The sequence below is a fragment of the Nicotiana attenuata genome, unplaced genomic scaffold (assembly GCF_001879085.1).
Source record: "Nicotiana attenuata strain UT unplaced genomic scaffold, NIATTr2, whole genome shotgun sequence".
NCBI lineage: Eukaryota > Viridiplantae > Streptophyta > Magnoliopsida > Solanales > Solanaceae > Nicotiana > Nicotiana attenuata.
The window spans coordinates 262,552-275,003 of NW_017671373.1; the positions used below are offsets into that span (position 1 = coordinate 262,552).

General features: G+C 35.6%; 2 protein-coding genes across 2 annotated transcripts; one reads left to right on the forward strand and one right to left on the reverse strand.

The window, feature by feature from the left end:
* The first annotated feature begins 923 nt into the window (after positions 1-923).
* Positions 924-3,491, forward strand: LOC109207876 (ubiquitin-60S ribosomal protein L40). Its single transcript, XM_019370879.1, has 5 exons — positions 924-1,085; positions 1,198-1,284; positions 1,371-1,473; positions 3,091-3,157; positions 3,251-3,491. Exons 1-5 carry the CDS (start codon positions 983-985, stop codon positions 3,275-3,277), a joined length of 387 nt encoding a protein of 128 aa, XP_019226424.1. The 5' UTR covers positions 924-982; the 3' UTR covers positions 3,278-3,491.
* A 2,165-nt stretch (positions 3,492-5,656) lies between these two features.
* On the reverse strand, positions 5,657-6,779 carry LOC109207869 (homeobox-leucine zipper protein ATHB-12-like). The gene is made up of 2 exons (XM_019370872.1): positions 6,347-6,779; positions 5,657-6,167 (listed from the first exon to the last, which is right to left on the reverse strand). Exons 1-2 carry the CDS (start codon positions 6,725-6,727, stop codon positions 5,871-5,873), a joined length of 678 nt encoding a protein of 225 aa, XP_019226417.1. The 5' UTR covers positions 6,728-6,779; the 3' UTR covers positions 5,657-5,870.
* Positions 6,780-12,452: the final 5,673 nt, after the last annotated feature.

Here is a 12,452-nt window from a genome sequence, read left to right on the forward strand (position 1 = left end):
TTATACTGGACAATTAGGGGGGAGGGGAAGTGCACAGTTAGCTACTAATTAGAGATGTCTTTATTCTTTAGCCACTGTTTAAAATATATTTACTCTTTAGACAGTGCTTAATAAATTTTTACCTGCCCGGCAAAAATACCCATGTGCTAGACATGTGTGTTGTGTAAATATGAATGTTGTGTAAATATTAAGGACAAAATGTCATGTATTTGCACCTTCCATTGTTAAACTTTAGGACATCATGTGCTTAACTTCATATGTGAAGTGTAAATGTCAAGGACATGGCGTTCTTAACTTCATGTATGCAGTGTAAATGTTAAGGACATAGCGTTCTTAACTTCATGTATGCAGTATAAATGTTAAGGACATAATGTCATTAACTTGTATTTGCACCTTCTGTTGTTAAACTTTAGGACCTCATTTCCTTAATTTCGCATGTGAGTGCAAATGTTAAGGACGTGGTGTCCGTAACATCATGTGTGCAGTGTAAATGTTAAGGACATAGTGTCGTCAACTTTATGAGTGTTGTGTAAATATTAAGGAAATAATATCCTGTATTTGCACCTTCCGTTGCTAAACTTTAGGACATCATATCCTTAACTTCATATGTGCAGTGTAAAATGTTAAGGACATGGCGTCCTAACTTCAGGTGGTGTCCTTAACATTTACACATCACTCATGAATAAAGGATAAAAATGTCTTTTCGTATTAATTTTAATAGACTAGTGGCTATTTTGCACAACATTAAAAATACTGAATAAAAACTAAATAATATGTTAAAAAGTGGCTATTCCACGCCATTTCTACTTGATTTGCATTGCCCAACTGCCAATCGACCCAAAAGCCCAGCCCATCAAAAGAATTAACCCAAACCCAACAGCTTTCCATCCTCTAGCTATAAACCCTACATATAAAACTGTTAGCAGCAGAAGAGGAGCTGCATAGAAGACGAGTAGAAGATCGTTGGTGAGGGGCGGAGAAAATGCAGATCTTCGTGAAAACTCTGACGGGTAAAACTATAACCCTAGAGGTTGAATCCAGTGACACTATTGACAATGTCAAGGCCAAAATTCAAGACAAGGAAGGTTTGTTTTATGTTTTATACTCTATATTCAAGTTCAAATAATCACATAATAGTATTTTTTTTCCCTATTATAGAGCTTAACTAAGTTTGTATGTGTGTTTTTGGTGCTATAGGAATTCCACCAGACCAACAAAGGCTGATTTTTGCTGGTAAGCAGCTTGAAGATGGCCGTACCCTTGCTGACTATAACATTCAGAAAGGTATAATTTCTTAGGTTTCTTATTAATTTAGCCAAAAGTTAAAGTTTTTTCAATGGGATATTAATGTTGGATGCGAAAAATGGCAGAGTCGACTCTGCATTTGGTGCTGAGGCTTCGTGGTGGAATTATTGAACCATCTTTGATGGCTTTGGCCAGGAAGTACAATCAGGACAAAATGATTTGCCGCAAGTAGGTCTTTAATGGGTCCTTATGATTTGTCCCTATTTATATACTTCTCTTTTTTGTAATGTTTTTATTCTAATAGCGCTTTTCCTTCAATTATCCGTTAGTACTACTATTCTATTACTAATGTTAGTGCACTATTTAGTTAAGCTCGCAAGAGACATTGATTAGATCTTTATTTTGTTCTAGACTGAAACATTATTGGAGTAATCGCCTTGCAATTTCAAGGTGTCCGGAACTTCCTTCTAAGTATAAACAGTGTAAAGTTCAAGCTCCCCCGAGTCTTTCAAAAAAATTAGGGGGTTAAAGTGCAAGTCATCTCTTTAATGCATCCTTTTTGCTTACTGTTATAGCTTTGTCTGTCAAAATAGATGAAAGTCTACTTGTCTTCTAGGGAAATGCTGGTCTTAATAACAATGATTTTACAGCTTTAATCATAGATTGGTTAGACTGCTAAGTGACTTTTGATCCTTATGACCTTAGTAAATAGTTTTGTAGTATTTTCTCTTCTTAAAGAAATAATGATCTAACACGAGTGAGTGATATTAACTGAAATTATCAGTTTGATAGATTAGTTGGTTAAGGAAGAAAAATTTCTGAAAAAGCTGGCACGATTGCCCCTTTCCTGCTTCTACATTTGGTTGAGATAAAAAAATGCAGTGAGTGTTTACACAAGCGTACATTTCTGTGCTGCTGGCATTCCTAGCTAGGAACATTGTGCATCCATTAGTTGGTTGAACATGTCCAAATAATGTATCTTATCCTTATTTCTCAACTCATCGGCGACCCAGGGGTCAGGGGTGATGACTAATAGTAATTGACCACTGATGCACTGTCCACTGGATTCAACCTCACTTGATTTGCTGCAATGCCCCTGCTGCCTTTAAATTTCTCTATAGTCCATGTTGAATCCTGCATACTTTCGTCCTAACAAAATCTTGGACATGTACCGCCACAACTATGTGTGATTTTAAAGCTGACAGCTGACCTCCTGGGTTATTGCGCATTAAACAGTCATTGTTGAGGAGTTAGTCGTATTGAGCCTGCCCTCATAAACAGGAGTAGTGGCTTGGTTGAATTTTGAGCCATGATGATTTTTTGAACTAGTATATGAGAATGTTACCTAGCAGATTAATTTGAACTGTCAAGTTATTTTCTTATTTTTCTTATTTTATTTTGAGAGTAACCATGGCCCTCCACCTTAAATAACCTTAACTATATGTCCCCTCAATAAAACATTACAGCAATGATACTGCCTTAAATAACCTTATCTATTTGTCTCCTCAATAACTTATTATACCAATGATACCTAGACTTCCTAAGGTCGTTGGATATTTTGATATCCAACGACCTTAACTTTGATAGAAAGTTGAAGTTACTTTCCACAACATTCATCTATGGTTACTAAGAACCTTGAAATATCTTGCCATCTGCTATTTTCTTCATTTGAAAGGTTCATTAGTCAGAGTGATACAATCGAGAATTAAGTGGACCTGCTGATGTACCTGTAAATGTGTTTAATAGCCTCTGCTGTAGAAAAAAATAATGGTGTCAACCTGAAATTTTGTCTTCTTTTAACTAAAATACATGTTTGCGTCTCTATTGCTTTCCCTTATTTTAAAGGTGCTATGCTCGTTTGCATCCTCGTGCTGTCAATTGCCGCAAAAAGAAGTGTGGCCACAGCAACCAGGTTCCTTTCATCAAACTCTTCAAGAGCACGTATTATTTATTAACTCCTATCAGTGATTGCAGACTGATCTCTATCATTTATTTGGCTTTGCAGTTGAGGCCCAAGAAGAAGATCAAGTAGATGGTGATTTTGAAGTCCTGGCAACATGTAGCTGCTAATGTTGAGATCCTTAAGAAATTATTAGATGTGTTGTTGGGTTGCCTGTTCAATTTACTCTAAAACATTGAAGGATTTGTGTTTGAGCTATATTAAAGATTTTGAGCTATTTTCATATTGCTTGATGAGCTAGATTCTATTGGTTACATTAGTATAAGCTTTGCTAGATGTGTACTTATATATGCGCTTTCATCCTCTGCTATTTCGAAGAGTCTTTTCCTCTGTTATGTTTGCTCAAGTGAGCCAAGAACATAAACAATAGCAACACAAGTTTAACTTGATGTTGAAACATGCAGTGGTTCACTAACGGATGTTCATGTGTATGTGCAAATGCATGAATCATTCCATCTTTACATCCTACTGATCAGAGTAAAAATATAGATGTGAGCATTGCATCACAAGAGTGATTCCCTAATGTAGCAGCTCATTGTACAATTATACATGATGTTCATTTTGGCCTTGTTGACATTATGGTTTTGTCCTCTCAGTTATGGAGGAGTAAAAAAGTTATAGTACAATGTTCCTTTTTTCAATGTGGGACTTTCTTTTTGCACCTCCTCTCTTAGGAAGTTTGCTAGCTCAGAAGATTGCCCGTTTGGGCACGCACTCATCATTTCGCCCTTCACGGGTAAAACAAGCTGACCAGCTTTTGCTGTGCCCTTCCATGAACCAATATCGTATTGAAATAATCACTCAAGTGAGAAAGAAAACTTGGGAAATCAAGGAAACAATGCAAATGAAGTATTCTACTTATCTGAGCCTACATGTATGTGATATCTTAAATTGAGTTAATACCCTTAAACTCGCCTAAATTATATGATTTTTGTCAGTTTCCTACCTAAACTATTGAGTGTCCCGAACCCCCCCCCCCCCTCCCCCCGGTCGCTTATGTGGTATATTGTGTGAAATCAGTAAAATCAGCATGAAAAGGGGCCCACCTGATAGCTTGAATAACGGCTAATTAGCCCATTTATTTAAAAAGCTTATATTTTATCCCTCTTTTCTTTATATTACACCATCTTCTCCATTATTTCACCTTTCTTCTCCATTTTTTCACCTTTCTTCACCATTTCTTTACCCTTTTTATCTCTTTCTTCATCTTAATTCATTTGAAATTCTCTCTTTGTTTATTGAGTTTTTTTTTTAATCTTTTTCATTGTTATCCAAATTAATTTGAAAGAAGAACACCCATCGTAGAATAGTCATGAGGTTTAATGTGTTTTGTAGTTGTGGGCAGCCTGCTTCTTTGAGAACATCAACGACAAATGCTAACCCAGAATCTTCAAAGGATTAAAGCAATCTTCTTTAATAATCTTCAGAATCTTCAAAGAGTCGGAGGAAGATATTTCACCAACAAAATCCTAAGCTCTAATTTTGTTCTGATTCACCAGCAAAACTCTACCTTTACTCCCAATTCGAAATAGCAGCAACACAATAAGAAGAGAAATCGATGGTAGCGACTAGCAACAATCGGAGGAAGATATTCTTAAACCCTAATTTTAAAGAAGAGAAATCGAAGGTCCGATGAGAGTTCTTCTCTGATGAGAGACATTTCTTTGACTGAGAGTAAATGACCGACTTACTGAATAGAAAGAGTAAAACCCACTCAAAATAACTTACAACGTAATTAAATTATTGTAGGCTAATTAAGTCCATTTTAAGATTAATTATCCATGTGGCATGCTACACGGATAATTTATTTAGAGCGTGCATCATACGCACTAGTAAGAATGAGACGGGGGGGGGGGGGTGGTTATTATGAAGGGGATATAGTTTAGGGGGTTTTCGGCGACACTTGATAGTTTAGGTAGTAAACTGACAAAGAACGTATAGTTTAGGCGGATTTCAGGTTTGAGGGTATTAACTCTTTTAAATTTGAGGATCAAATAAATTTAGGGTGAAGAATGAAACACCCTGACCTTTAAGCTTGTAATACCTATGAATTTGAACATGTTATGACCTTTGCTTCCATTGAATTTGGATAGTGGGATAATGAGATGATATGGAGACTAAAGGAAGAAAAGGCATAAATTTGGTTGCAGATGCGCATGAATCAGAATGTGGCGCAAAAACAGTTAAAGTCATCGTGTTGTGGAAAATCCACCCAAATTGACAAACTTAGTGGCAGTATTGATGCAATTAAACATCTTCTTGTTTAGTGGCACAGCTTTCTTGACCCATCTGTTTAGGTGATAAACCATCTTTGTTTTGAGAAAACTAAAATATCATGGCTGTATATACAGCAGTACATATGGCAGTATAGCAGTACACATGTAAATTGGACTCACATTTTACCTTATGGTATACGCTTTGTGCTTTATGATTATTTATCTGTATCTTCACTTGATCTAATTCTGTGTTTTCTTATTAGAATCTACTATTGGGAAGCAAGACACAGCCATTTTGCTACTCTATGTTTATGAGTTTGACTTTGTGTGCACCTCACCCACGACCATTAGGTCGTGGGTTCGAGTCACGTTGGAGGGGAAATGTGGAAACACTTAGAACCTTTGAGGCGTGGCTACAAAATTGATAAGTTACACAGCAAAGTTCTATACTAAAACTCCCACAAGGGTGATCTACAATCAGAATCATCAAGAAATGTTCTTGACTCAAAGTTACACTCGTTCTCGATTTCTGATAAACCATCAGCTATTTGAGCCATGTTTAGAATATCAGATTCTGGCCCCATGTAGTCAATTTCCCTACTGTCTTCACACAAAGGTAAGCCAAATTCAGGGCTGCAAGTTTCTGGTATGAACTCTGACTTGATCACCTCTGTGTCTAATTTATTGCCTTCATTCTGAATCTCTTCATTGCCACCCTTTTCAGTTAACTTTCTAAGTCTCTGCAACTGTAAGGATAAAGAAAATTCTAGTATTAGCTTTTCTAACTCAAAAAGGAAAAAGGCAGCCCGGTACACTAAGCTCTCGCTATGCACAAGGTTGGGGTAAGGGTCAGACCACAAGGGTCTATCGTACACAGCCTTACCCAGCATTTCTGCAAGAAGCTGTCGAACATGTCAAAAAATACCTGGATGAGGAGGGATTCATTCTCTTTTTTGAGCATTTCATACTTGGAACCAAGGTTATCATAACTGATTTTAAGCATTCTATACTCCATATCAAGTTGCTTGGACTTTGATCTAGCTCTCTTGTTCTGAAACCATATAGCAACTTGGCGCGGCTGTAGGCCTAAGCTTTTAGCCAACTGCTGTTTTGTTCTCAGTTCAGGTCTTGCTTCTGTCTCAAACATGTGTTCTAGTGATCGAATTTGCTCGTCGTTGAATCTTCTTCGCATGTTGTCCTTGCAATTCTTAATACTTGACATAGAGTGCAGATTTAGATCCTTTCCTAATAAGGATGATTGACTCCACATGCTGGAGTTTGTTGGAAGCCTTTCTCCTACAGACATTCTTCTTTTCCTTTGTTTTCTGCTCTGATATTCAAGATTGCATGATTCATAATAAGGTGCTTATTAAAATATATACTGAGTTTCTCTATTTGGTGGACCATCAGCTGATATTAGTAATGACAAAATAAAGACTAGGTGTCCGGTTTTGGTGGTTAAAATATCATGGTATAGCCAGTTTTCACACTGGTCAATGAAAAATAGCCAGCGTTTATCAAGTCAATGAAAAATAGCCACTATTTTGCTGCAACAGGGACCGGTCCAGTATAATATACGGGAGTTCTGGTGCATTTGTGTACGAACTCCAGCATATTATGCTGGACCGGTATACTTTGCTAACTCCTGTAAAATTTGCGGGAGACTGGAGCACCAGTGCTCCAAACTCCAGTATATTATACTGGACAATTATACTTGCTGGAACTCCCGTAAAATTTGCGGGAGTTCCAGCATAGTTATCCTGGAACTCCCGTAAAATTTACGGGAGTTAAGCATACTTATGCTGGAACTCCCGTAAAATTTGCGGGCGTATTTTTCCGGATTTTGAACAGTGTTTTCGCTCAGATTTAAAGTGGCTAAATTTCGATGACTTTTGAAACTTGGCTATTTTTCAACGACCAGTGGTAAATCTGGCTATTTTTAAATTTCTCCCGTTTTGGTGTGTTAATGTGTATTTTATAACTGGCCCGCTATATGGTACACTTGTTGTTAAATTCTTTCTTTTACCCTCTTAACATAATTGACACTTGAGAAAAAGAGAAAGGGATGTGGATCTTTCTTGATCTTTTGCAGAGGGAATTAGTAATTCCTTTAATAGGATTAAGGTAAATTGAATCTCTAGGATGTACTTGAGTCGTACAGTGTAATCATGAGCCCTTTTTAATAGCTTGATTATTATTTGACTCTCTTTTGATTATAAGCGTGCTGATCTAACATATACTAACATATGATGTGCATATTTGTAGAATGGATAAGGATACTCTGAATTGTAAGTTAAACAAAGAAGGTAAACCTCGACCCTTTTAGTGTTCGTTTGCTACGAAGGACAAAGAATAATTATTCCCGAAACTAAATTTAAGAAGAGTTTATCTCATGTTTAGTTGGGAGAAAATTACGGTATAATTAATCCCGGGATTAATTATCCTGGGATTGTAGTATTCTTTTATCACCATGGAAAAGTGAAATAACTAATGTCAGGATAATTAATCCTGGGATAACATCTTTCCAACCAAACGACCCCTTAAGGTACTATTATCGTTTTTACCTTTTCATAGTTTTCTAGTTTTATATATACACTTGAAAGGCATATTTTAAGTGTATGTAGTGTAGTGACAAGTTCTAGTGAGTGTTCTTGAAATATTAGGGATAATAGGACTTGAGTCATGCCCTGTTACTGTCAGGGGCCGAGGTAGCATTAACGGTACAGATTCGGCCGAATGAGGAAGACTTGGCTTAGGATCAAGGTAGCTTGCCTGCCACTTTGGTCCAAATCCTATATTTATCTTAAAAATATTTATTTACAACAATAACGTAGCTAGTGTAATCCCATATGAAATTATTACGTAGATCCTATAAATTTCAAATTCTACGCCTCTGGTTACTGTATAAATCAACCCAAAAAATACTATTAACATGATATGATAATACTATCCGCTCTAGTCCAAGTCCGGACAATAGTTTCCATATCCACTTCAACATGGAAAGACCAGGAGAAGTCCATATTTGACACTTTGTATAAAGTGATTGGAAAATGGGAGTGTTGAGGATAATTGCGTGGGACATAAGCAAAGATATTCTGTCCCATAGGAAACAATAACCAATGGTATAAAGCCACTTTCGACTTAGATCAACACGTAAACCTACTTACGTGGCCTTATCTTTTGTGTTTAATATTCCAAGATTGCTTTTCATAAGTTCCATTTTCTTTGGGGGAATTGATAGTGAACTAATCTTTCAGATTATAGCAAGTGTCCCTAGGTAGTGTGAATACCGTGTGACGTAGTCTTGGGGGAGAGTTTTTTTCTTTTTTTTTTCCTCATTTCTTGCTCGGTGTCCACTACCTATATTAAGGTCCGTTTAAATTTAAATTCGCGTGAAAAAATTTCATATTAAAGGTAACGAGCTTCCTGATAAAAGCGATTTCATATTCAAAGTTCAAACCTAAAAACTCTAATTATGCATGAACAAATACATACAACTCTATCACAAGAGTCTTGTTGCTTTAGTTATCACAATATAAATTGTGTTTGAATATCAGCTGTCAATTAAGGACGAGCCAGATGTTCAAACTAGAATGCACAAGCAGTTTTGTTGTTTTCTACACTGTTACTTCGTGGAGGCAGTTGTCCTGTCGTCATGAATAGAATACTCGTTTTCTTGAATGACTTGGATTGGACATTAGTGTTTTTTTCGTTTTTAAAATTTTCTTAAGATGAAAATAGACACGTGAACTGTAACCATTATGATGAGAATGGATCCGATTCCTGCTCTCGATTTTCTTAATTCTTAGTTCAATGCAAATTTAGATTAATCAGGTCAATTGATTGTGCATATCAGATGATAAAACAAAGAACCTATATACTGTAGGATAGAGTAAAATACAAAAGGAAAAAGACTTTTGGTGGAATTAGAATCTTAAAAAAAATTAGTATGTAGTACCTTAGTCCCCATTATTTGATAATTTGGTCTCGGAATTAGATACATGAGACTCATATAGTTGGTCCAACTAGTTTAGGCGTGATGTGTAGGAGATTGATTGTAAATCGAAACTGAATAATTAACATGATGCATTTGAGACCAATCGATTCTTATCGAAGTACAAAAAGTTGGGGAAATGTACAAACAATCATTCTTATGGCTGCCTAAATAATCGGTACTTTTTTTGTCATGAAAATTTGAAATAAAAATCCTAATTTTAGGACAATTCCAAGGACATTTGTATCCTGAAAAATTGAATTGAAAATACTGATATTTAGAATACATTGGCTAATTTTTAAATATCAATCCTTTAGAATGGCTATCTAGTGTCATTTCTACCATAAAGTTGGGTAAAGCGCACCGAGTATCACTCTGATTTCTGGGCCAATTGCATCTCCATTGTTGCTGGGTTAGTAGTCTTGGGCTCCTTAAGAACTAAGCAGATCCAACTAGAGCTGCAACTTGGGCTTTCCCTCGTCACTGGGAGAGAAAATTTATGAGGAACTTTCAAAAATTACGGTTGTTTAGTGGCTATTAACTTTCTATAGCTACCGTATACATAATTACTTTCAATAGTTACTATTCGGTTGTTACGGTAGTGTATTCACTGTATTCGCGCTGCTGTATTCATGAATACAACAGCAAAAAGCGCCTAAAATCAGGGTAGTCCAGCTGTATACGCATGTTCACATGTATATGTGCCATGTATTCATGAATACATTAGCAAAAAATACCTAAATCAGGGCAGTCCAGCTGTACGCATGTATTTGCGCAGTTGTATTCATGAATACAGTAGTAAAAAGCGCCTAAAATCAGGGCAGTCCAGTTGTACGCGCATGTATTCACATGTATTCGCGTCATGTATTCATGAATACAGCAGCAAAAAGCGCCTAAAATCAGGGCAGTCTAGTTGTACGCGCATGTATTCACGTGTATTTGTGTTGCTGTATTCATGAATACAGTAGTAAAAAATACCTAAAATCAGGGCAGTCCAGCTGTATGCGCATGTATTCACATGTATTCGTGCCATGTATTCATGAATACAGTAACGACAATCACCATAAAAATAGGTATGTCCAGCTATCTAAGAGAGAGGAAGAATATAAATAGCGTATTTCATGCCTTATTTCATGCCTCAATGGTAGTATGTACCATAAATACTTATTTTGCTATAAAATATAAAAGGTAGCTATAGAAAATAATATTTTAAAATATGTTTGATTTATAATAATAGGATGTATACCTTTGCTATAGGAAGTAAAATTTCCAAAATTTATTATAGGGAAAATAATATTGTATAACCGCTCTAAAAATAATAGTCAAACAAATATATATTTTTTGTATATATATACATTCTGTATGTTATATACTAAAATTATACAAATTTTATATATTTTTTCGGCTATCAAATGTAAATAGTTTCTGGCGCGGATTAAAATTCAAAACAACCTAAAATTGTAAGTCTACAGTCCATTCTTTCGGCCCACAATCTCTATGCAAAAATATGGCTCGAGTTATGACATATATTGTCGGGAGAAATTCAAAAATAGCCAGATTCACAAGTGGTCGTTCAAAAATACCCAATTTCAAAAGTGATGAAAATTAGCCACTTTTTATGTAAAGATAAATCTGAGCAAAAACACTGTTCAAAATCCGAAAAATACGCCAGTATATTATGCTGGAGTTCCAGCATAAGTATACTTGAACTCCAGCATATTATACTGGAGTTCCAGGATAAGTATGCTGGAACTCCAGCATAATATGATGGAGTTCCAGTATAAGTACACTAGAACTCCAGCATAATATACTGGAGTTCCAGCATAGTATACCGATCTAGTATAATATGCTGGAAGTTCATACACAAGTGCTCGAATCTCCAGTATATTATGCTGGAACTTTCCGTGTGTTGGAGTTCCAGCATAATATGCTGGAAGTTCATACACAGGTGCACCGAGCTCCAGTATATTATGCTGGACTGGTCTCTGTTACAGCAAAATAGTGGCTATTTTTTATTGACTTGGTAAACGCTGACTATTTTTGAATGACCAGTACGAAAACTAGCTAGGCCGTGCTATTTTTACTATATTGTCCCTTAAAAGTCATTCGATAAAATTAGAACGATATAGAATTGTGACATGTAATCATTGAAAGGTTTAGCTTAAGCATTTCAGTGTAAAAAGCAATTCTTTTAAACCAATCAATGGTTGCAGTTCTCTAACGGTATTTGAAAGGACAAGTAGCACGGCAATGGATTCTCCAATTAATTTTTGGATTGAAAAGATGATCATAGAGAATTTATGAAAAAGGAAACAATAGAAAAAAAAAATTGGAAAATATACATAAAACACCAAATTTGAAGAATTGGATCATCCAACACTATAGAAACCATTATCTATAAAGTATCTATTAAGCCTTATGAAGGACCATAAAAGGAAAAGAAGAAAAAGAATTTGTCTACCTTGTACACAAAGGAATTGTATTTTAATAACAATCATCACTATAAAAATCAAATTTTCTCAGAACTAATCTTTTATGTGATGAACTAATATATATGCTCTATAACCGTACTTCACAATAGCATTCAAAAAATATCGAACCAACGAGGTTGTTATAGAGATGTTTGACTGTAGTTGTAGCTTTAACTTATATTACTTAGGTGCGAAATTTCAAGAGCGAGTTATAAAATTGGCCCGTTGACCGAGATTAATTGCATTCGCTAGCCAAAAAGTATATTAAGTATGTATATTATATGTATATAATACTCACATATACAAAAATTATATATTTTGTCGGCTATTATTTTCGGGAGCAGCTACATTTCTCAAAATTTTTCAATTTATCAAAAGTATTTCTTCTTCCGTTTATTACTTCAAAGAAAATAAAAATAAAAAATGAAAAACAACTCAGATTACCTACTTTTTTCACAATAATCTGTCCCTAGCTAACTCTCACAAATATAATGGAACGAGCTGTTCATTCCCATTTTTAACAAAAACAAAACCACAGTCTCCTTAACACCACCAAAGGATGTAGT

Coding starts and splice junctions, on each gene's coding strand:
- LOC109207876 (XM_019370879.1), top strand. CDS start 983: ATGCAGATCTTCGTGAAAACTCTGACGGGTAAAACTATAACCCTAGAG. Junction 1,285..1,370: donor TGACTATAACATTCAGAAAG/GTATAATTTCTT, acceptor GAAAAATGGCAG/AGTCGACTCTGCATTTGGTG. Junction 1,474..3,090: donor GACAAAATGATTTGCCGCAA/GTAGGTCTTTAA, acceptor CTTATTTTAAAG/GTGCTATGCTCGTTTGCATC.
- LOC109207869 (XM_019370872.1), bottom strand. CDS start 6,727: ATGTCTGTAGGAGAAAGGCTTCCAACAAACTCCAGCATGTGGAGTCAA. Junction 6,168..6,346: donor ATGAATCCCTCCTCATCCAG/GTATTTTTTGAC, acceptor TTATCCTTACAG/TTGCAGAGACTTAGAAAGTT.